The sequence below is a fragment of the Mastigoproctus giganteus genome, chromosome 9 (genome assembly GCF_048544385.1).
Source record: "Mastigoproctus giganteus isolate SK-2022 chromosome 9, ASM4854438v1, whole genome shotgun sequence".
Classification (NCBI taxonomy): domain Eukaryota; kingdom Metazoa; phylum Arthropoda; class Arachnida; order Uropygi; family Thelyphonidae; genus Mastigoproctus; species Mastigoproctus giganteus.
The window spans coordinates 135,279,706-135,305,912 of NC_143583.1; the positions used below are offsets into that span (position 1 = coordinate 135,279,706).

The 26,207-nt window shown below is 39.3% G+C and overlaps 1 protein-coding gene across 1 annotated transcript in view; it reads right to left on the minus strand.

The window, feature by feature from the left end:
• LOC150080759 (N-acetylglucosamine-6-sulfatase-like) overlaps positions 1-26,207 on the minus strand; it is a 97,923-nt gene that overhangs the window by 14,999 nt on the left and 56,717 nt on the right. The window contains exons 8-10 of the mRNA XM_090380811.1: positions 16,058-16,176; positions 9,182-9,285; positions 8,576-8,791 (exon numbers count right to left, since the gene is read on the minus strand). Coding sequence (XP_090236937.1) covers positions 8,576-8,791; positions 9,182-9,285; positions 16,058-16,176 — 439 coding nt within the window. The remainder of the gene's footprint in view (positions 1-8,575; positions 8,792-9,181; positions 9,286-16,057; positions 16,177-26,207) is intronic.

The following is a 26,207-nucleotide window of genomic DNA, read 5'->3' on the forward strand; positions in this document are numbered from 1 at the left end:
AATACACCTCTGGCATTCCCCTTGCTGAATAACTCCTCATGTGTGAATGTCGATGCAAAATATTCATTTAGTTTGTTAGCTACCTGAGCAGGATCATCAACAGTTGACCCATCAATATCAAGTGGACCAATCTGATTCATTCCCTTCCTTCTAGAGTTTACATAAGTAAAGAACTCTTTGCTGTTTTTCTTTGCATCCCTTGCCAAGGATTTCTCATAATCTGCTTGTTTGTTTGTTTGTTTTGTTTTTTTAGGAGCATTAGCAACTAAGGCCATATTGCTCAGGGATATGCGGTGGTCATTCCCTGACCTTTCCGCATCCTCCGTATTTGGTGGTGATGGGCTCGAACCCCGGTCTAATCAAGTCGTAATCTGCCTTCGCCTGCCTAACCTCCTTTGTAACTTGGTTGCATATCAACTTGTATCTATCATAGGCTTCTATGTCATGTGTTAATTTGTAAGTATCCCATGCATTTTTCTTCTCTGCCATATGCCTCATTAGTTCATCTGACATCAATTTTGGCCTAAACCTTGAACAATATTTCTTAGTTGGTATGTAAAGCCTAGTAGCTTCCAAGATAAGTTCTTTGAATGCTTTATGATATTCCCATTCTGAGTTCACTTTGCTAGTGCTATACAAGTCAATGTCAAAACTGTTACCTGCATTCAAATGTTCAATTACTACATCACAGTAATTTACCAGATTGGTCAGGCACATATGCAACTGAGTGACCTCAATCAACCCTTATTGAACTGCTCCTTGCCAAACCCATGCTGGGAACTATTCAAGATGCCATTCTTGATGAGATGGTCTTAATCACATTCTTAACCACAAACTCCATGATATTCCCTACCACAAGAGTCAAACTCACTGGCCTATAGTTACCTAACTCCTTTTCAGAACCACCTTTATGGAGGAGGCATTAGCACTTCTCCAGTCCAAGCCAAGGAGATTGTTCCTGAGTCTAACAACACACTCTCATTGACATTCTCAATGGTGTGATACATTCACATGCAGCTTTTTTAAGTACTGGGTGGTCTGTAAGTAGTTAAACATGTTTGACTGTAATAACACTATTTTAAATATATATATTTTAATTAATGCTAGCACAATAGAAAGGGCATACATAAACTTAAAAAAAACACAAAAAACTTTTACATCTGTTCAATATGGCTACCAATTTTATCTTTACAAAATTGTAATCTTTTGGTCACAGGGTGACACACAGAAAGATAAAATTCTTCCTCAGAAATGTTCTCTAATTACTGACTGCTGAAGCTCCAGCAGAGACCTTTTCCTATTACTAAATACTTTATCTTTTAAAATCCCCATAAAAAGTAATCATAGAGTGTTAAATCTAGGGAGCATAGGCATGGGAGGCATTCAATGGAACACTACTGTCCAATTCACTGATGTGGGAACTTTCAATCAATTTGCAGACAATTGTTACATAGTGAGTGGGGCTCCATCCTGCATAAAAAAGCAATGCTGAAAATTGATTTTGACTGCATGACTGAAATGGGTTTGCCTTTTAGCAGTCTCAGGTAGCTTTCTCCTGTCATGGTTCCCTCAAAGAAAAAAGGTTCAAGGCCCAAGAGGGTCTTGAACCTTTTTTCTCATTAATTGTTTAAAAACACAATTAATGTCCGAAGTCTAGCCCAGATTGTCAAGCTAGGGACATTTAAATCCTTGTTAAAGGACAAATGGGAGAGGGGGGGAGGGTAAGAGATCAATAAACAATTAATGTGATTAATAGTTCCATTTAGTTTAAATGTGGCTTTACCAATCTAGTGTTATTAATTAAAAACTTGAGGCGCCACCATTGCAGCAGTTTCAGGTCTTACTGGACTGTCATCAGATAATGGATAGCCTCATTAGCAACTTTGTGTAGAAACAGTAAATAAATGTGTCAAATCTAAATGAGCAGCCAAGTATCATGCAGAAGAAAAACTTCCAATTGAAAACAACAAAAATTATATATGAGGGCTGTTCACTAAAGAAGGATCATAATTTTTCATGAACAAATGTACCGCTTGCTATTTCTAGCTGAACTGTGGAATTTAAGACCAAACCAAGTTATATCACGTGGCAACTACGCAGTTGCACAGAGTTGTAATAGTAATAGAGGCATGGTGATGTAAAAAGCAAGCGTATGAGCTTATGTTGCATCAGCCAAAAAAAATAAAATAAGCACGCAACCATTCCCTCTAAAAGTTTGTCCAGTTCCTCCTTGAATTTATTTAAGCTATCAACTTTCACAACAGATGGAAGTTTTTTCCAGCAATTAACCCTGCTAGCTAAAGACAAATTTCCACACGTATATTCTACAACTATCTTTCCTCAATTTGAATTTATGCCCCCTTAGGTTAGTAATCTGAGCAAGTGGAAGAATCCCATCAGAATTCAGCAAGGAATAGTATGCTGCTGCCAAATTTTATTTCTGTCTCAAGAAAACATCAGCTGAAGCATATGAAACGTTAAAAGAGGCTGAGGTGAATCTGTGCTTCCATATAGTTCTGCTCACAGGTGGATTAAAATGTTCAAAGGTGGATGTGATTCAATCACAAAATTAAGCAGTCCTGGAGCTCCAACCGCTGCTGTCACCACAAAAACCATAAACACTGTTTCTGTAATCATGAGAGAAGATCATCATATGAACAGTAAGGCATCTGGCAGAGATGTTGAGAATATCAGTAGGAAGCACAGATGGTATTTTCCATGCCATTTGCATATGACATGTTTTTGCATGCTGGGTTTCAAGACTACTCAAACCTGAGCAACAGCAAGTTTGCATGGAGGTTTGTCAGGAGCTTCAATAGATGATTACTGAAGATGGTGAGGTTCTGCACAGGGTGATAACAGTGGATGAGACATGGCTTCATTTAAACCTAGATAGTAAGCAACAAAGCTCTGTTTGAAAGTCTGTATCGTGACCATGCCAAATATAGCAAAAGTTATGGCTTCTGCAGGAAAGATCATGGTCACCTCTTCTTTTGACATTCAAGGAATGGTTTACCAGCATGTAGTGCCATGTCATATGACCATTACAGGACCTTACTACAGAAATGTACTTCACACTTTGTGGGATCACATTCGTTGCAAATGACCAAAACTGCAGGCAGGTTGGTGGATGCTACATCACAACAATGCAAAACCTCACTGCTCATACTGTCATGGAACACTTAGCCAGCATTAATGTCAAATGTGTTCCTCATTTGTCCTACAGCCCTGACTTTGCACCCTGCAATTTTTTTCTCACCCCAAAGTCAAAGAAGGAGCTGCAAGGAAAACATTTCCAGTCATCAGACTGGAAACATTTTCCTTGCAGCTTCACTGTAACAACATCGGAGGTGATACTCAAAAACATGTCAAAATATGGCTTCCACCATGTTTTGAAGATGGCAAAAACATTGCAGTAAGTGCATTTCATCAAATGGGGACTACTTAGAAGTACCCCTTTGTTTCCCTCACCAATCTTGTTGCCCTTCTCTGCACTCATTCCAGGAGCTCTACATCCTTCCTAAAATGAAGCCGCCAGACCTGCATGCAGTACTCAACATGTGGCCTGACATATGCCTTATACAATGGGATAATCACATCCTCATCCCTGCTAGAAAAATTCCTGTATATCATTGACAAAACCTCATGAGCTGTCCTGGTAGCTTGTTTGCACTGCTCAGAGAACTTCATCTGACTGCACAATTATCCCCAGGTCTTTTTCATTTTCCAATATACTGAGTGTAGTACCCCCACAGTCAGTATGTTACTCTGGGGTTATTACTACTCATATACAGTATTTTGCATTTGTGAAGGTTAAACTTCAATTGCCATTTCTCAGCCCATTTGCCTATGGGCTGATGGGCTGAGAAATGGCAATGCCATACTGTCATTAACCACCCTGCCAACCTTTGTATCATCTGCAAATTTGGACATTAAACCTGATATGCTTTCATCAATATCATTAATAAATATATAAAACGACAATGGGTCCAGCACCAAACCTTTGGGGACTCCACTAATAACATTAGTCCACAAAGAGCAGTGTCCACTGCAGTGGCATAACTAGGGTGAGGCACGTGCAATGGGCACATAATATAAGTTTCATTTTTTAACAATAAAAGCCATTATTTTGTAACTGGTATTATAACAAGTAACGTTTTTGCCATTATTTTGTAACTGGTATTATAACGAGTAACGTTTTTGCCATTATTTTGTAACTGGTATTATAACGAGTAACGTTTTTGCCATTATTTTGTAACTGGTATTATAACGAGTAACGTTTTTGCCATTATTTTGTAACTGGTATTATAACGAGTAACGTTTTTGCCATTATTTTGTAACTGGTATTATAACGAGTAACGTTTTTGCCATTATTTTGTAACTGGTATTATAACGAGTAACCAGTTTGAGTACCAATATAAGAATTCAGCTAGAATTTTAAAGAACAGTTTTCAAGGGGTGCCATTTTTTTATTTGCCCTGGGCACCATCAACCCTAGTAATGCCTCTGGTCCACCGAAAACCACTTTGTCTTCTCCCACTCAACCATCCTTTTATCCATAGCAGAAACTTGCCCTAATGCCACACTGCTCCAATTTGTACAGCAGTGTTTTATGTGCAATAGTATCAAAAGGATTCCTGAAATCCAAATATATGATATCAAAATTATTTTTTTGCATCTAATTCCTTTGTGACTGAAATCGTAATGTCCAAACAAACTGGTCAGACGATTTCCCCTTAACAAACCCATGCATCTGAAGTATATCTATGTGGTCCGGCATTACTTCTTTAACCAGTGACTCCATTATTTTCACTAGAACAGAAGTTAAGCTAACAGGTCTGTAATTACTCATGTCATCATTTGATCCCCATTTGTGAATTGAGGATACATTCGAACATCTCCAGTTTGTTGGGACTTACCCTGAATCCAAAGGTGCTCTCATAATTATGGCTAAGGGTTTGCTTACCTCCTTTGCTGCCTCCCATAATATAATTGGATTAGATCCCATCTACCCTGGGTGCTTTTCTTATGTTTAATTTCAAAAATTTCTTTTCTACTTTCTTCTAAGTTATTGCAAAATCATTTAGCTCCCTGTTAGAGTTTAATAAACTTCTGCTGTCTTCTCCCTTAAAGAATTCCTCATGTGCAAATTTAGATGCAAAGTAAATATTCAGCTTGTTGGCAACATCAACAGGATCGTCAACACTTTAAGTGTCAATATAAAGTGGACCTATATGATTCATCCCCTTCCTTCTAGTGTTTACATAAGAAGTTATGTAAACACTAGAACATTCTAGCGTTTACATATATCTACCATAGGCTTCTCTATCACCTGATAATTTATATGTATTCCATGCATTTTTCTTCTCTGCCACAGGTCTCATTAGTTCATCTGACATCCATTAAACCTTGAATATATTTCTTAGTTGATATCAAAAGCCTAGTAGCTTCTATAATTATTTCTCCGAATGCTTCCCATTTAAAAGTTGTTGCTGGTAACATCATTAGCTGGTCCCACTGTACAGAATTTAAACACTATCTGAGACCACCGTAATCCCTTTTACAAAAGCAAAATCCTTCCCTTTACTCTTAGGCCTGACGTAGCCCAGTGGTCAGGAGCGAGAGTGCATAGCACGCATTCCTTGAGTGGACCGAGGTTCAAGCTCATGACTACTAAATACGATAAATATTTGTATTGACGATTTATTGTAAACTCTACTGACTTGGTTGTCGTGCTGGAGTATAAACAGAAAATTTGTAGTAGTTATTTCTTTAAGCAAATCCCACATCAATACACTGTGATCACTGCCATCCAGTAGTTCATTTATCTGCAGATTCTTAATACATGAAGAATCACTGCTGATAATCAGATCAGAGTATTGCTCTGTCTTGTTGCCTCTCTAACACGCTGCTGTAGAAAACAGTCATCCAGTAAATTCCCAGGTTTTGCTAGTCTGTGACTGATCAAGCCACAAGTTCCAGTCAATATCTGGAAAGTTAAAATCCCCCATTATAAGACATTCTCATTTACTGGCACACTATCTCTCTATACAGCTGCTTGTTGTTCTCATCCAGATCTATAACACACTCCTACTCTCGTTTTTGCTTTCCCGGTGCTTATGTCACACCAAACTGACTCAACATTGCACTGGCCACCCATGTCAACTGGATGAACTGCCTTAGATTTTATGTGATTCTTAACTAAGAGCATAACCCCTCCTCCTCCTATCCTTTCCATCATTTCTGTACACATTGTACTCGCCACATTCCATTTCCCTATCTGAGTGACACTATGTCTCTGATATTCCTTTGACCAGGCCTCCAAATTCATCAAATTTATTTACTATGTTCATAGCATTGGTATATATGCACCTGGTCTTACTCTTAGTTACTCTAATACAGCCCATGTATTTACTTATTCTAAGATGACTCACAGCAGGCCTTGAAATCCCTGGAATCTTGCTTTCCAGGCTGCTGTACATTCCAACAGAAGCACATTCAGTAGAAGTGAGTCTTGCATGGAATGAAAGAATCACTTTCACCTCTGCCTGCAGCTACTGTTAATCTATCAGTCTGTGTATTCCCTCCCCCCCATGCCAGCAGTTTTCTAACCCGCATAACACTGCCTCGATGGCATCAGCATATATTCTTGCATCCTTTCTATTCAAGTGTATCCCATCCCCGTAGAAGCAGTCTCTCCTGTTAACAAGCACAGACCACAATGAGAAAAATTCTGCCCTATAAGCCTTGCACAATCTCTCCAGGGACGAATTGATTGACAAGTCTCTTATTATATACTCCCTTCTATCAAGTCTGGGCAGAATTGCAGACACCTTCAAATTTAACTGTAACTCGCAAACTGTTATCAACAAATTAACCTTACATTTGTGGGGAAAAACTTTTGAGCCATTCTGGTAAAATAGTTTTTAATTTAATAGGATTACCAAGACGGTGAATCTGGAAAAGCCACGTTCTATTTACTGAAAATGGAGTTATTAATGCAGTGAGTAAAATTACAATTAACGAAAATGACAGAATTGAATTTCTGCTCACCACAGCATGACCACCTGGAAGAAATTCAAAGTGTAGAATACTCTTGAAGTTCCACTACACATGCAAAATCACCTTGTGCTCCAGGTGATCTTGTTGAACCACCAGCTGAGGCTCTTTATCGCAAGGTACCCACTACCCTCTCTTGCCAGGATTATGCAGAAACACCCATTTCTCATCACAGGTTATGATCCGTTTCCATCGAGGGTATTATTGTCCAATAGTTTGCAGATGTCAAGTTGTCGTGGGGCCTGTTCTCAGTCAATTCATGCAGATTTTATAGAGGCTGACAAAGCCAAGTTTGTGTAAGCAGCAAATGATCATGCCTTTGGAAGGGCCATGTGCAATTCACAGGTACTGGAATGTAGCTGCTCCTCCAGCATGGCGCATAGAGCCTCACTGTCCACCACAGATGGTTGTCCTAGCAAGATGGAGATACACGAGGCTTGTATCTCCATCACTGAAGTGCTCAAACTACTTGGATGCTATTCATCTATTAACCACACCTTTGCCTTCAACTTCACAGATTTGTTCAGCAGCTGTCTTTACACTCATGCCTTTTTTTCCCAGAAGAAATGCAGAAGTACTCAAATTGCAATTTTGTCACCACAAATTCTCCTTACTGCAGTTAGCCTAAATGAAAACAAAATAATAAATAACACAGCTGATCGTAAGTGCCTGGAAACATGCTTCACAATGATATCAAAATGTATAAAAAATCAACTTTAGTATAGCAATATTATCAAAAAATAAACCTTACATTTGTGGGAAAGAACTTTTGAGACACCCTAGTAATATAATTTTCAATTGAATAGCATCACCAAGAAGGTGAATCTGTTATTCATTAAATATTCAAAAAACTTTTTTTTATTAAACTATTTCAACAGCTAAATTGATGTGTAATCCCATTGTTTTACTTAATTAGTGCAATGGTCCCATGCAGCTCATTAGGCATTTAATATTCAGGTAACTTTTGTTTTCAATCAAAAGCTTTTCTTTAGCATACTGCTTGGTTGCTCATTTAGATTCTCAAAACATTTATTCACCATTTTTGCACAAAGCTTCTAATAAGGCCACCAATATCTCATGACAGTCAAGGAAGACCCGAAACAGCTTAATAGCAGTGCCTCAAGTTTTTAATAAATAACAGATTTGCTTTCTTGGTGATGTTATTTGATTAAAAATTATATTAGTAATTTTTGGTTGATTTGTGGATAATGGTGTAATTTATATAGCAAAGAAAAGCCCAAGCTTGTCACTGTCAATGGAGAAAGACAACTTCCCCAGACAGTAAGACTGAAAAATATAATGCAGTGAAGCACTTTTTATTAAACAGCCTTTATCTAAATCCATTATTTATTAGAAAAGGTATCACTATACTGACAGTTGGCAGTCAGTATAGTGATACGATATTGTTTTTAATAAATTTTGCAATTCTATCTATTAAAAAAGGTTACATTACAAAAGAAAAATTTTAAACTGTGGTTGAAGAATAAATTAGGAGTATATATCTTAATAAACTTACATAAACACCCCCATCAACATACTGAGGACATTCTGCTATTGGACCATTAGTTTTTTCTCCTTGATGTTCAATAAAGAACTCCTCTCTCCAGAAAGGAATAAAATCTTGGTGCTGATGAAATAATGGTATGAGTGACACACCGTCCATTGTATCAGGAGGATGAATTCCTGCCAGTTCAAGGATAGTCGGAGCAAGGTCTATATTAAGCACAGGTTGCTAAAGAATAAAACCATATAAAACATCTCTAAGTATTATTAGAATATGATTTATGAAAAAATACCATCTTTTAACTGTATCAACATTAAGAGATTCATATCAGGAAATTGTACGTAACACAATTAGCCATTAGATCATTATTAACGTAGCAAAGAGGGGGGGGAATTGAAACTACAGAGATAAAATGCCATAATTCAATTTTGATTAAAGATATAGATATTTTGATTAAAGAGATTAAAGGCATACATCAGCTATCAAAGATACTAAACTTTCTTTCTGAACATGGAATTTAAATTAAATTCAGAAAAAAAATAATGACATGTATAAAAGAAAATTAATTTGCAACATAATAAAAAACAGACAAGGAAATTAAGCATTTTGATTATTTACCTTAACTTTAAGGCCTGGTCTTATTCCAGGACCACTAATAAGAAGAGGGACTTTTATGTCGAATTCATATAGTTGTCGCTTGTCCATAGGAAGAGAGAACTGGCCTATAAAAGAAATTTTTTTTAATGCAAAATCAAAATGCTAAACTAGTTTAGCATTTTGATTTTGCATTAATCTCTAGATGTGAATGTATGTACTCAAATAAGACTGGAAACTTGGATACAAACCAACCTGTTAATAACAGCAAAACTATATGCATGATGTCTTAAGGTTACAACTTAGTCTTAGAATACAAATTATTTCAGCAAATGTAAACCTTTCATTTTATTTCCCATTATCTGGTGCTCTTTAAACAGATTAACTTCTAATATAATTAAATAGGTGACTGCAGATTATTAACTTGTGGAATTAGGTTGATAATTTGCACTCATCTCTGAATTACAGATTAACTTCTAACTTAGTCTGTAGTTATTTAAAAATAATAAGAATAAAAATAAATTTCTAAAATCTTTATGAAACTCACTATACAAATTTAAAATAAAATAAAAATGAAGGTATAGCAAAACTAATACAAAATAAAAATATGATAAGTGCAGTAAAACAATAAACAAAGACTTTAAAACACTATTAAAAACTTCCTGTGTGGGCTTTTTTTTTCAATGGCAATAAACAATATGCCTCTTGGCATGCAGTTAAAGGCAAGTTTACCTCTCCTCTCTTCTCTGTCACATGCCACCTCAGTTTATGCAAGCAATGTGTTCCTCCACCTCTATTTCTTTCATTTTCACTCTAGCATAAACGGTAGAGTTGAAATACAGCATTTTCAAAAACTGGATGAGGCATACTCATAGATGAATCTCAATTGATAGTTCAGTGGTCTTGATAACTGAACTCTTGAACTACCAATAGTACCTGCATTTTCAATCTCAGCAGGGTTCCAAATCTGTAGCTTCATTTTTTTCCCTGCTCACACAGTAATTAATCAATTCCCATTTGATGGACTGCCAAATTTTTTTTTCTGCAATTGAATATCCAGTTTTCTCTCTGATTGTTCACTATGGGTAAAGGTTAATGGTTCTCTGTTGTCTAGCTTCTTGAAGTTGGAAGTTTCAACTAAGTACTCCCAAAGGTTTGGCTCTTTCTTCCAGTCTTTCCTCTTGTAAATGACCTTCTTCCAGTGACTGGAAATGTTATCCATTCTTTTTCTGAGACAGCAACCTACATTCCATCTTCTAGTTTGAGAAACCTTGCTCGTCACAAACAGCTTCAACTTCTTAAATATCTACCACTAATTACTTAAATGTCATTCTCCAGGTAATTCTTCAGTGGGGCAAAGATAACTTACTTAATTTCAGTCCTCCTAAAACTCAGTCCTATCTTATATCTCACAAAAAAGGAGTCTCCTGTTCAATAAAGTAATTTGAAGACTTTGTGCCACAGAGCAAAACAGAAAGAAAAGAAAATAACAGGTTGCAGGTAAAAATAATACAGGAAAGTAATACATAGCTTTCAGACAGGGGACTTCCTTCATCAGTTGTGACCGTTAATGCAAAAAATACAGAACAGCATGTGTGTGCCATGGCAGTCATGTATGGTGAACTGTGTGCTTACAGGTGCAGGTAACAATTAGCTGTTAGAAGGAAATGCTTGCAGTTGTAGCTGCAATGCCTGGGAACACTGCAAATGCCAATGTTTGTCAGCCAAGAGGATGGTCGTCTCAGTAATGGGATGGGCATGACATCCTCTGTTCCAGTTAAAGGAACCACTAGAGCACGAGATGTGCAGTGATTCCAACCAGATGCGGTGACGGTAATGGCGGGACTGATTAATAATCATGATGTCACAGCATGGATCAATGTTGTGCTGGGTTGACCAGAAGTGCTCAGCAATGGCTGAGTGCTCCACGTCTGCTAAACGGATAGCTTTCTTGTGTTCAGAGACATGACTACTGAGTCTCCTGCCGGTTTCACCAACGTAGCAGCCAGTGCAGTCACGGCAGGAAATAAGGTAGACTAATCCACTCTGCAGCAAGGAGGAACTGATGTCTTAACCCTTGAGATAAGGGATCACAACTTCCTGCATGGGAGTTGTAAGCACTTTATCCCATGATCCTTAAGACCTGAGAAATTTGTTGTGATAGGTTCAGGTAGAACGGGATAAAGGCAGTCGAGGCAGAATCATTACTGCACATGGTCCTGTGGGCTGCTACATGGTCATGGGCCTGTAGGTCACACCTATCTAAGGCACTGGTGGGATACCTGCATGTTGCCAGATCTGTCTTAACCCTAGTAATCTCAGTGCACCTCTCATCCGTAGAACTGGAGTGGGTCCAGGCACGGGTTAGCAGGGCTTGCGTCGTGCTGATCGGTAGTTGGTGAACTGGTCAGCACACATTGGCTTGCAATAGACTGATGTCTTTAAATGCGTGCCCTCGCGCCAGACAAGGGTATCCCAGAAAAGAAGAGTATTATGTGACTCCAGTTCGATGGTGAATTGAATGAATGTGACAGAGAGTTAAGGAGGTGCAAAAGTTGGTTGCCTGACCCTCCGAGGAATGACCACAAACACATTATCCACATAGCAACACCAAAAGGCAATGAGATCTGGCAAACCCACAAATGCGAAACTCTCAAGTTCCTCCATTTCTTTTGCACCACCTTAACTCTCTGTTGCCATTCATTCAATTCACCATCGAACTGGAGTCAGATAATACTCTTCCTTTCTTGGATACTCTTGTCCAGCACAAGGGCACATGTTTGAAGACATCAGTCTATCGCAAGCCGATGTGTGCTAGCCAGTTGACCAACTACCGATCAGAACACGCATGCAGCCATCTTCTCGGCACAGTGCAAGCCTTGCTAACCTGTGCCTGAACCCACTGTAGTTCTGCGGATGAGAGGCACACTGAGATTACTAGGGTTAAGACAGATCTGGCGACATGCAGGTATCCCACCAGTGCCTTAGATAGGTGTGACCTACAGGCCCGTGACCACGTAGCAGCCCACAGGACCACGTGCAGTAATGACTCTGCCTCGACCACCTTTATCCCATTCTACTTGAACCTATCGCAACAAATTTCTCAGGTCCTAAGGATCATGGGATAAAGTGCTTACAACTCCCATGCAGGAAGTTGTGATCCCTCATCTCAAGGGTTAAGACATCAGTTCCTCCTTGCTGCAGAATGAATTAGTCTACCCTATTTCCTGCCGTGACTGCACTGGCTACTACGTTGGGGAAACCGATAGGAGACTCAGTAGTCATGTCTCTGAACATAAGAAAGCTATCCATTTAGCAGACATGGAGCACTCAGCCATTGCTGAGCACTTCTGGTCAACCAAGCACAACATTGATCCATGCTGCGATGTCATGATTATTAATCAGTCCCGCCATTACCATCGCCGCATCTGGTTGGAATCACTGCACATCTCGTGCTCTAGCGGTTCCTTTAATTGAAATAGATTATGTCGCGTACATCCCATTACTGAGATGACCATCCTCTTGGCTGACAAACAATGGCATTTACAATGTTCCCAGGCATTACAGCTACAACTGCAAGCATTTCCTTCTAACAGCTAATTATTACCTGCACCTGTAAGCACACAGTTCACCATACATGACTGCCATAGCACACACACATGCTGTTCTATATTTTTTGTATTAACGGTCACAACTTATGAAGGACGTCCCCCTGTCCAAAAGCTATGTATTACTTTCCTGTATTATTTTTACCCGGGTTTTTGCTAATAGTAAACATTAAACGTATTTTTAATTGCAACCTGTTATTTTCTTTTCTTTCCATTTAGCTCTGTGGCACAATACTTTATTGAATATGAATCCAGAGCACATAGGCCTTTTTGCTTATACGGAGTGTACTGCTACTATGCTCATCTTCAATGAGATTTGAGTTTCTAAACAAGATCACACATCTCTGTTAGGGTTTACCCTGGCTTCTAATCTCTCTCTCTCTCTCTCTCTCTCTCTCTCTCTCTCTCTCTGGAACAACCTTTTTTCATATACATGTCCTGAAAATTAAAATCTATAGAAATTCATGTCTCATGATGCATGGTACTAAGTACTATATGTGTCTAACACCTCTCATGTTTAGGATTTTCATTAAAAAAAAAAAAAAAAAACAGATGGCAACTATACCATGAGTGAACTTCCACTGAAGAAATGATGATAATTTATACATGCTAACACCATTTTTTCCCCATATAACTTCATCTAAATAGCTTGCATCCCTCTCTCCCCGCTTTAGGTACCACTTACCCTTTTAAACTCTTGCAATTTTTCTGGGTGGCTGTCACAGAGTATAAACAACTTATTTCCCCTTCCTCACAATTTCCTCCTCTTCTTAAACTCATCTGACGTAACGGCTGTATTTATAGCAGCCCTTAGCATTCTAAATGATCAGCAAGTGTTTCAGCCATCTATTGCATGATTCATTCATAGTGTAAGTATTCTAGTTTGAAAATTTGTTTTTACAAATTTAAACCAATTTAATAAGAAAATATCAGAAAAATAAAGTTTCCACAGAAAAAAACTAATTACAAAATGCTCTATAAGTAACTTTAGTTTTCATGCTATCCTAATCAAACTAGCATATGATTGGCTAGGCTATTATTTTTCATCACATTCCTTCAACCAATATGATTCATTCTGTTATAGAATACTGCTGATAACTTAGCTTTCATACTTTCATCATATTACACCTCAGCTGAAAGTCATATAGACCACAGCAATCAGAAAATGAAGAACTGCAAAATGAAGATCTGCAAAATGCTAGCTGTCAGGCCATTTTTTCTTTAGTCGCAACCTTATTTGTCAGAGCCCTGCTTTAGATAATGTTTATTTTATAAATATATTATTGGGAAACTTATATATACGCTGAGTGATCACTGAATTATGACCACCTACCTAATACTTCGTAGGTCCTCCTTTTGCCCTCAGTACAGCAGCTATCCAACATGGCATTGATTCAACAAGATATCGGAAGCGTTCGGGAGGTATGGCCAACCAAGCTGCGCGTAATGCAGTTAGCAGTGCAGGTATGGAGGTGATTGGTGTATCCAGGTGCCTGATATGCCTTTCCATATTTTTTGCATCCGAACTCGGAGGCCAATTGATATGCTGGAAGTCAAAACTGTATTTCTCAAACCATTCCTGCACATCAAGTGCCTGATGGTTCAACGCATTGTCATCTTGGAAGCCACCATCACCATTCGGGAAAAAGTGTAACATGGCGGGGTGTACACAGTCAGCAAGCAGTTCATAATAGTGGAGACCAATGATATGTTGTTTCACATGCACCAGGGGTCCAAGTTCCTGCCAGTGAAACATGCCCCACACCATACAACCACCTCCACTGGCCTGCACTTTTGATACCATGCAAGATGGATGAAGAGCCTCATGTTGTTGACGCCAAATCTGTACACGACCATCCATGGTGTGAAGTAAATAATGTGACTCATCCGACCAGCACACCTTCTTCCAGTCTTCTGACATCCAACTTGCATACTCTTTGCATCAGGTGAGTCTTTTATGCCAATGAACCTTGGTTAGGACAGGATGCCATAGGGGTCGTCTGCTGGTATAGCCCATACGTGTGAGTGTGCGATGCATGGTCATGTCAGATATTATTCCAGGTTGGCCCATGTTGTATCGGGTAGTCAACTCTTCAACAGTGCTGCTCCTGTTTGCCTGTACAAGTCGTCGGACCCAGCGCTCACCTCTAATATCAACCTTTCGATGATGTTTGCAGTTTTGCCATCTGGTCATTGTTTGACCATTTTGACACCAGTCTTGGTACACTTTAACAATGGCGACTAGAACACCCTACCAGTTCATCCGTTTGGGAAAACGAGGAACTAGCTCGTCGAGCTCCCACAATGTCCTTTACCAAAGTCCAATAAATCCTTCCTTTTACCCATCACACTCAGAATTTTACTACATACTGAACTACTGACACCTTATCTATGCTACGTAGGTCGACTAACTGTGCACTCTCGTACCTCACGTGGTCAATGGGTCGCATTCAGTTTTCATAGGGGTGGTCATAATTCAGTGATCACTCAGTGTATATAAACACACACACACACACACACACACACATATACATATATATATATATATATATATACTTATATTATACTTCGCCACGCTACTGGCATTGGCGCCTCCGTAGCCAGGTGGGCAGGAGCAACAGTGCGTAGCACATGCTTCTTGATTAGACCGGCGTCCGAGCCCGTGAGCCACCAAATACGGAGGATGCGGAAAGGTCAGGGAATGACCACCGCATATCCTGGAGCAATATGGCCTTAGTTGCTAATGCTCCTAAAAACCAAAACAACAACAACAACAGCTACTGGCATTGAATTAATTATTTTAATTTATTTTATATACTTATATATATATATATATATGTATGTGTGTTATATACATATATGTATATACTAATATGTATACTTATATATATGAATTATAGTAATTTTTTGGATTATTGAAACTCTTTGTAAATCTGTTTTTTTACAAAAAAAATTCTGCCTGTGTTTTTCCTATAAAAACTAATAATACTTATAAATCACTAAAAAAAGGAAATTTTCGAGTGCAGTATTACTTTTGAATTTCTCTTCCTAAGAACACAGATCAACATACTGATGCCTTATGACCTAAGTTGTCAGTAAACGTATAGCAAGCATACTTTAAGGGTGTATACATAAAAAAAAAAAAAAACAATAAGTTTGCTACAACTTATTGATGAGTAAGATTACGTAACCCAATTGTTACATTTCAAAAGGGAATATTATTATAAAAATGCATAAGGAACGAAAAATGCCAAAATTTACATATTTAAAAAATATATATATAAATAATTACCCAAATGGAAACCATTATCAGAAGAAATTATTATGTAAGTATTTTGAAGAATATTCATCTTTCTGAGTAGGGTACATATTTTTACTATCATTTTGTCCACTGAAATCAAGGTTCGCCACCTATGTAATTATAAAGGAGTAATTAATTATCAATCAGAACATGACTACATATAAGTATTCAAACAATGAGTAATATAAATCTATAATAATGAAGATAAGGTTTAATGATTACATTACCTTATGTACACAGAATTAAAAGAAATCAACTACTCATAAACCTTCATCATATGATGGGAGTGTTAATATCATCCTCACCTTTTGTGATATTGAATGCCTACACATAACTTGCAGAATTATAATGGAGATTTTTCTGTATACTGGTTTTTGGAAAAAAAGCCAGTATACAGAAAATTGAATTTTTCTTCAAAATTCAATGTTCTGTAGGTTTTGAGTAGGCATCCACTATCACTGCTGTCTTTCAGCACTTTTGGATGCGTCTGGCAGAGTGCACACACAAAATTATTTTTTGCCTCCAGTTCCTTAATAATCACCTGCCATAATTTCAATATAGTAAATATTATACAAATTTTATTTCAAAATATCTATATCATCTCCCCCCTGCCCTCATAATGGTTGTATCAGGAGGAGGTGGACAGTCCAACTTTTCCATAATCATATACCGATGGGCCAAAACATTATTTATTTATTTATTTTTTTTTTTTGATTTGGCAGTTGTTGGCGCATCGACTTCTGTAGCCATATTGCACCTCCCAAGGTTTTTGCAGTACTTTGATCCAAGCCCGAGGCGGGACTCGAACTCGCGACCTTTGGGTTGCCGGGCAGGTACTTTACCCACTCGGCTAGCCCGGTCGGCCCAAAACATTATGACCACCTACCTAATATGATGTTGGTCCTCCATGTGCAGCCAAAACAGCTTGTACCCGGTGAGGCACGGACACTACAAAATTTCTAAATGTGTCTTGTGGTATCTGGCACCAACACATAACCAGCAGATCCTTTAACTCCTGTAAGGTCCGTGGTTCAGACGCCGCAGATCAGAGTTGCTGCTTGAACACAAACCACAGATGCTCGATGGGATTGATGTTTGCAGAATTTGGAGGCCAGGGCAATACCTGGAAGTCTTCCTCAAGTTTCGTGAACCAGTCTCAAACAATCCAGGCAGTGTTGCATGGCGCATTATCCTGCTGAAAGACAGCACTGCCAGAGGGGAAGACCGTTGCTATGAAGGGGTGTACCTGGTCAGCAAGGATGTTTAGGTATTTTGATATTGATATTTATTAGTTAAAGCGGTCCCAGCCAACCAATGGCAACCTCGCTGTCAGTTATACATAATTTAGCAGTACAGTCAGTCCTCATATAGCACGATAGTTGTGTTCCTAGAAACCCTTGTGCAATATAAACAACAGGCCCTATGGGAAAAATAGGGTTAGGTGCCAACCAACCAAGATTAAACACACATTTGTAACCAAAACATTACCAAACACAATAAATAATCGTAATAAAATACTTACGTATTTTATTACGACTATTACGTAATAAAATATTGCTAATGCTTTTGCTTCTATCGTAAGCAAACTTGTTTTTTGTTTGATTTTCTATCCAAACAGATGACAGCCGTTCCATCTCTTCCAATTCTTTGTGTCTTAATCTAACGGATTTTAATTACACTTTGAGTTGTTCCTGCTATGAAAGTTGTTTTTATTTTCTCTGCATTCTTTGTAATTCTCGGCATTGCCTCATTTATGTCTGTGGCACGTGCAATATCACATGATCTTGCATTTCGCTCAAAACGTTTCACAATTTCATATTTTTTCTCTATCAACAGAGGCAGACTGGCCTTACCGGGAAACCCCGGTGGGCCGGAGGCCGGCGTGATTTGGGCCATAAACCATAGTATGAGGCCACTACAAATTTTTCCGGGTAAGAATTTTTGACCCAGTCCACCTCTGTTTATCGATATTGCTTCTCTTTTTCTCTCTGAATCTGCAGTGTCTTCACCAGGACGCTTCCTTTTCACACCCTTTAAGTATTTTACTCATTTTTAGGGAATAAAGCACAATTACAAAACGAAGAGGCATGCTTGATACACATAAACAAAGCTGCGTGAGTGTAGCAACTGAATAAATAACGCCGTAAAGGCAGAGATACACTATTAACACCTCACATTTCTAGGGGTTACTACTATAAAACAATAAAAACAATTTCCAGTTGCGTTTCTGCTAGTGGAATCTGTTATAAACTGGTAGTAAACTCGATCTAATTGCATTTGCGATTATACCGATAGCTGGAATAGTAGTAGTAGTAGTAGTAGTGGTGGTGGCACATGATGCAAGAAAGCAAGTGTAGGAGCTTATGCAGCATCAGCCAAAAAAAAAAAAAAAAAAAAAATCACACCATTCCCTCCAAATGCCTGTCCAGTTCCTCCTTAAATTTATTTAACCTATCAACTTCCACAACAACAGATGGAAGTTTGTTCCACCAATTAACCACCCGCTGGCTAAAGGAAAATTTCCGCACATCAATTCTACATCTGTCCTTTCTTAATTTGAACTTATGTCCCCGTAGGTTGGTAATCTGAACAAGTGGAAGGATCCCATCAGAATTCAGCATGCTCAACCCATTCAAGGCCTTATAGACCTCAATCAGATCACCGCGCAGGTGCCTAGTCTCCAGCCACTGCAATTTGCAGAACTTAAGCCTCTCTTGGTAAGAGGATCCCTTCATTCCCCTCACCAATCGTGTTGCTCTTCTCTGTACACGCTCAAGCAAATCTACATCCTTCCTAAAATGAGGCCTCCAGACCTGTACGCAGTACTCAAGGCGTGGCCTGACCATTGCCTTATACAGAGGGACAATCACCTCCTTTTCCCTGCTAGCAAAATTCCTATATATCATTGACAAAACCCCATGACCCGCCCTAGCAGCCTGTCTGCACTGCTCAGAAAACTTCATATCTGACTGCACAATTACTCCCAGGTCTTTTTCATTTTCTACCACCTTAAGTGTAGTACCACACAGTTGGTACGTTTCTCTGGGGTTACTTCTACCCATATGCAGTACTTTGCATTTGTCAAGGTTGAACTTCAGTTGCCACTTCTTAGCCCATCTGCCCAAATTATCTAGATCCTGTTGCAGTAGCACACTGCCATTACTGTCATTAACAACCCTGCCAACCTTTGTGTCATCTGCAAACTTCGACATTAAGCCTGATATACCTTCATCAATATCATTGATAAATACACAAAACAACAGTGGACCCAACACCGAACCCTGTGGGACTCCACTAATAACATTAGTCCACGAAGAGCAGCACCCATTGATTACCACCCTCTGTCTTCTCCCACTTAACCATCCTTTTATCCATTGTAGCAACTTACCCTTAATACCATTCTGCTCCAATTTGTACAGTAGTCTTCCATGCGCAACAGTGTCAAAAGCTTTCCTGAAATCCAAGTATATGATATCAAAATTATTTTTTGCATCCAGTTCCTTTGTGACCACATCATAAATAACCAATCAAATTTGTCAGACAAGACTTTCCCTTAACAAACACATGCTGTGTTTGAATTATTGCTGCAGTCTTGTCTAGATGATCCTGCAATGCATCTTTAACCAGCGACTCCATTATTTTACCCGGAACAGAAGTTAAACTAACTGGTTTTTACGTTATTATGGTGAAATGTGTTTCCCCTTCACTGATATAAAACACATAAATACATTTTTAGAATCTTCTCTTCATTCCTATCGTGTTGCGTTCAATTGGGGTGATTCCGCGTTCGACTGCCATTTCTTGTAAACACAAAGGTGAATCGTGCATAAGCAAATTTGGTTCGTGCTATATGAGATATCGTTCCCCTATTTATAAATCGTGTATAATCGAATTTGTGTAGTATAAACACGTGTTATACGAGGACTGACTGTACTCTTATATACTCCCTCTCCTGTTTGCCCAAGTACAGGGAGAGAAAATATCTGCCATGACCAAAAAAGATTGATATGAACAAACTGAAAATAATCAAACTACATAAAAAATAAATAAACATACAATTAAATTTCGCACAAAGTCCAAACTTCATTTGAAAGAGCTACATCTGTTGGAAAGCCAGCAGTGCCAGGAGCTGCCGAGACCAGAAATTCCAGCACAAGGAACTGCTGAAAACAGAAATGATCTTTCAGTAATTTCTAAATCATGCAACTTTGCATTAATTGAAGCATGACCAGTCAATAAGAACATAGCTTGTAAGTTTGGTGCACACCATTTGAATTTTATCAAGGCTGCATTTCTTAAATCTGGGAAAATTTTTTGTATAATTTCGCACAAAGTCCAAACTTCATTTGAAAGAGCTACATCTGTTGGAAAGCCAGCAGTGCCAGGGGCTGCCGAGACCAGAAATTCCAGCACAAGGAACTGCTGAAAACAGAAATGATCTTTCAGTAATTTCTAAATCATGCAACTTTGCATTAATTGAAGCATGACCAGTCAATAAGAACATAGCTTGTAAGTTTGGTGCACACCATTTGAATTTTATCAAGGCTGCATTTCTTAAATCTGGGAAAATTTTTTGTATAATTTCGCACAAAGTCCAAACTTCATTTGAAAGAGCTACATCTGTTGGAAAGCCAGCAGTGCCAGGAGCTGCCGAGACCAGAAATTCCAGCACAAGGAACTGCCGAAAACAGAAATGATCTTTCAGTAATTTCTAAATCATGCAACTTTGCATTAATTGAAGCATGACCAGTCAATAAGAACATAGCTTGTAAGTTTGGTGCACACCATTTGAATTTTATCAAGGCTGCATTTCTTAAATCTGGGAAAATTTTTTGTATAATCTGCCCTTTATCACAAACACTCCAAAGCTCTTGCCAGACTTTTAACAAAGCATCCACTTTCCTTCCTGGGATCTGCCAAGATGTCCACCTCTATATTCAGAAAAGAACAGGGAATGCCACGGTGGATGAAGTAAGCCAATGCACAAAACACCAAATGCAGATCAATAAACCAGAAGTGTACAATGATACACCAATGATAATTAGGTAAAGTGTAAAGTGTGTTGATGTCTAGCGGCACCAGTGGTTTCCCCCATCTCCACATTGCTTACATTGTGGGTGTGCCAGTTCGCTGGGAAAGCCAGAGATTTAAAAGAGTGTGGGTATTGAATTTGTATTATGTCGTGTACCATTATTCATCTGGTCGTTTAGCCACTAGACCCCTGCTGAGGCCCAATGTTGCCCCACTTACGCCCCATGGAGGCAGATCAGGAACCTAGTAGACTATTTTTACTCTGGCAGGTCCTGCCACCTAATTTCCTGAGATTTCAGTGGCTAGGACCTAAAAAAAAAAAAAAAAAATTATATATATATCCTCCCCCCACATGCAGTGGCATAGGATATCGGGCCCTGCAGCCATTTCACTATCACACCAGTATACACAATAAGTGCGCTGCGCAGAATAAATTTAACAACATATAAAACAAAAAGAAGGCAGGAACTGACCCCTTTCTGACCATCGACCACCACAGGACAGTAGCAGTAAGTAAGAACCTTCTCATTTATTCAGATACATACCCATTGGGGTTTGTGTCACCTATCCCAGTTTGCTGCACCGGATGCTTACAAAATTTAAATTCAAAGCTAAAAATTATAAAACGTATCTAAATCCAAAATTAAAATACTAAATGTAAAGAAAATTAAATTTAAAAAATTAAGTAAATAATTAATCCATTCCTATAAATTAGAAACCCTACTAAAACCAAAAATATCACATATATATATTAGTGAAGTAATAAATGGCAAAACTGGTATGGAGACAACAGAAATTAGCATTAGCATTAGTAGAGGCATATGATGCAAGAAAGCAAGCTTATTCAGCATCAGCCAAAAAAAAAAAAAAAAAAACCCCTCTCCCATTTCACCCCTCCGTTCGTTCGAAATACCTGTCCAGTTGAGCTTTAAATTTGTTTAGGCTATCAACTTCAACAACAAGTGATGGAAGTCAGTTCCACCAACCAACCACCCGCTGGCCAAAGGCAAATTTCCGCACATCTATCCGACATCCGTCCTTCCTCAATTTGAATTTATGCCCTCTGAGGTGATTATTCTGAGAAAGATGAAGAATCCCATTGGCATTGAGCATGCTCAAACCATTCAAAGCCTTATACACCTCTATCAGATCACCTCGCCGGTGCCTAGTCTCCAGACTCTGTAATTTGCAAAATTTAAGCCTTTCTTCGTAAGAGCAACCCTTTGTTCCATTTACTAATCTTGTTGCCCTTCTCTGTACCCGTTCCAGCAGCTCTACATCCTTCTTGAAATGAGGCCTCCAGACCTGTATACAGTACTCAAGATGTGGCCTAACCATTGCCTTATACAAGGGAATAATCACCTCCTTATCCCTGCTAGAAAAATTCCTGTATATCATTGACAAGACACCATGAGCTACTCTTGCAGCTCGTCTGCACTGCTCCGAAATGGGTAGGTATGAGACATTCCTTTAGATTGGCTATCGATCTGCTCATGTGAGGGAATGATTTTCAAAAATTGCATCACCCATTATCATTTAGTATTGATATTTTTTCATTTTCATTATCATTTAGTTATATTTTCATATTTTGCTTCATAGTAATTAATATGTTTACATTAAAATAACGTTTATAGGCCAACCAGAATTAAGATAGCCTATATATGCTAGCTTGATTAACTGATTCATATACACACTAATACCTATAATGTCTAAATTATGCACGTATAAAAATACCACTTAATTGAATTATTCAACCAATATTAAATTATGCACGTATAAAAATACCACTTCATTGAATTAATCGACCAATATTAAATCATGCACGTATAATGTCTAATTGCCCTATTTGCAATAGCACTAACACTGCACACATGACAAAAACCACACCATACAATTCTATCATTATAAACTTTAAATATTAAATAAACACTATATATAAGGATATACAGGGTGTCTCAAAAATATATGGCATAACTTCAGGAATGAGTTCCTCGTATGTAGACAATAAAAATATTTTATATCAACATAGTTCCGGAAATGCTTGGTTCCCGAGTTATTAACCGGAATGTCTTATCTCCCGCAGGTGATTTCCTTCATCACAAGGTACTGACAGAATCTGGTGGTTTTCCATTCCAACCATGTACTCAAATCACTTTATGTACGGTTTTGCGGAGCAATGCTCTGGAGGCTTGTCATTTGTACCACGAAAGGTTCCCAGAACGAAGATGTCCAGACAGGAAAACGTTTGAAGGTATCCATCACCGCCTTTGTGAACATGGGACCTTTACACCTCGTGCTGCCGACAGAGGATGACCACGATCTACGACTCCTGAAGTAGAGGAGGAGATTTTGGATGTTGTGCATGCCACTCCTGGAATCAGCACATGCAGAATATCAATGCAACTGGCTATTCAACGTTCGACTATTTGGAGAGTGTTGTGAGAACACCAACTGTATCCTTACCATCTGCAATGGGTACAGGCCCTGTCACCAGCAGATTACCCTGCATACATAAAGTGCATATCCGCTTGCTCCTGATTTGAGTACATGGTCGGAATGGAAAACCACCACACCTGTATTTCCTTCATCAGTACCTGGTGATGAAGGAAATCACCTGAGGGGAGATAAGACATTCCAGTTAATAACTCGGGAACTATGTTGATATAAAATATTTTTATTGTCTACGTATGAGGAACTCATTCCTGAAGTTTTGCCGTGTATTTTTCAGACTCCCTGTATACATATACACACGCACATATAAAAAATATGTTTATGTGTAATATGTACACATGTGCATGTCTTCAATTGCATGGGAAAATATCATTTAGATGTAAGAAGGCCGAAAGCGGGCATAGTTAATTTGGAGTTGTTTAAAGTTTTGGTGTGGGGGGTATACGCTTGCGTAAAGATAGAGGGGGAGGAGACTGTAGACTGGGGGGGGAGTAAGGCAGACGTATGGGGACAATAGAGTAGGCGACCCCAGTAGATCAGTGAGGCATGCACATGCCTTACCAGAAGGAAAGGAGGGGTGGGGGCCCTCCCACTCCAGGATTTAAAGAGAGTCAGGCTAGGTTGCCCGGCTCAGATTGCCATGTGGGGTCAGCAGTTGGGCTGCATGTCACATATGTCAACTCCATCCGAGTTGTCGGTCCAGTATTTGTCTTGGAACAAGAGCAAGGATCTCTTTGTTCCAGCTAAGTGGTTGTCCTCAGATTCTGCTTGTGGTTGTAGGCGACTAGTCGAGCACCTCGTGGGTGTTCATTATTAAGTTCACTTCTTGTTCTTCCTTCTTCATTGTCACAGTCGATGTACCTATGGTCCAGTCCGGTTTGTTTTTAGTCGGGGGTCTCGTCCCTGTGCGCAATCCTCAAGTGTTTATCTGTTCTTTTGTTGTATTTATAGTAGTAGGCTGTTCGCCTGCTTTGTGAATTGACATTTGTTCTCGGTCAAGGTCTCGTCTGTGATAGGACACTGGGGTTTCCTTTTCATTTCACCTGATTAGTTCCAGGCTTTTCTCGTTGGTTACTGTCCATATATTTTTAAACAGTGCCTTGGGGCTTAGATTTATCCTGATCCAGTTGCTTTAGTCAGGAGTGAATTTATCCTGGGATTGTTGTCAGTTGTGGGTGATGGCATAGTTGGCTCTTTGTCTTGCAAACAGTTTCTGGGCAAAATCAGTGAATGCTAGGTACTCATCTTTGGTGTCCAGAAGGTGTTGTTCAAGTCCTCTTGGTAGGTATCTGATCTTGGTGATTAGGGTGCTGCGTAGGTCATCATAGAGCTGGCAGTCATACGCGAGGTGCTGCCAGCTCCCTAATCCTCCGTAAACACAGGTGGGGTCGTCTTGGATCCCAAGGAGTGATAACTTTGCATTAATGGCCCCATGGCCTGTGAATAGATAGGTTGATTGTAAGCCAGGGGAGAACTAGTTGGGTGACATGGGGTATACCCAAGTCACATTAGGTGTGAATTTTCTTGTGATGTCCCCAGTACTAGAGTTTTGCCATCTCTCCTGCCACACCTGTATTAAGTGCACGTTAAGTCTCTTCTTCTCTGTTTTCTGATTAGCGTCCAGGTCTGTTGTGAAGTCCAGGCAGGTTTTTGAGATGCCCTTGGTATGGTGGTATAGAAGTCTTTGTCTGACTATTTCCAGGTCCAGTGGGATTACTCCTGCAATGACTTGGAGAGCGTGGTACTGACAGTACTGCACACACAGGTGATGGGCAGTAGTATGGTTCTTTGGGTGGAGTCTATTAGTTACTTGTTGGAAGCAAGTGTGGCCTTTTGGAACCACACTCCTGCAGCATACATTATGATGGGGATGTACACAGCCTTGTAGAAAAGATGGAGCGTGCGCCAAGTAAGGCCCCAATCCTTTCGGGTGACTCTTGCGATCACGGCTGAGTAGGATCTGATTTTTTTTGCGGATGTATTTTATATGCTCCGTGAAGGTTAGTTTGGTGTCTAGGATCACACCCAAATATTTGATCTGTGCAGAGAATTTAATGGTTGTATTGTTTATCTTTATTTGTGGTGGCCGTCTGATTTGTAAGGTGCCTTTGATCAATGTTGAGTTGGTCTTTGCTGTGGAGATGTACAGCTGATTGTGTCAAGCCCATTGCTGCAGTTTATCCAGGGAGGTGTTGGCCATGCTTTCCAGTTCTGCTTGTGAGCTTGTTAACGGTAATGATGAGGTCATTAGTGAAAGCCTGAGTTTTGACCTCGCCATGATTCTGGGTAAGGAAGCCGTCCAGTACAATGTTCCGCAATAGGGGATCCAGGACTGAGCCCTGCGGGCAGCCTCTGTAAATGTTCCTAGTCAGTGTCTGGAAGGGGTGATGTTTAGGTAGGTGGTTGGTAGACACCGGAGTGCCCAGCACATGAATGACTGGACCCAGGGTATCCCAGCTGAACATCACCCAAGGCATGACACCGACGCCAATGGGTTGTTTTCATCCCACAGTGCATCCAGATGCTATCACTTCCCCAGGTAAATGACACACACGTACCCGGCCATGCACATGGTGCAACAGGAAACATGATTCATTGGACCAGATGACCTTCTTCCAATCACTCAAGGTCCAGTTTCAATGCTCGTGTGCCCATTGTA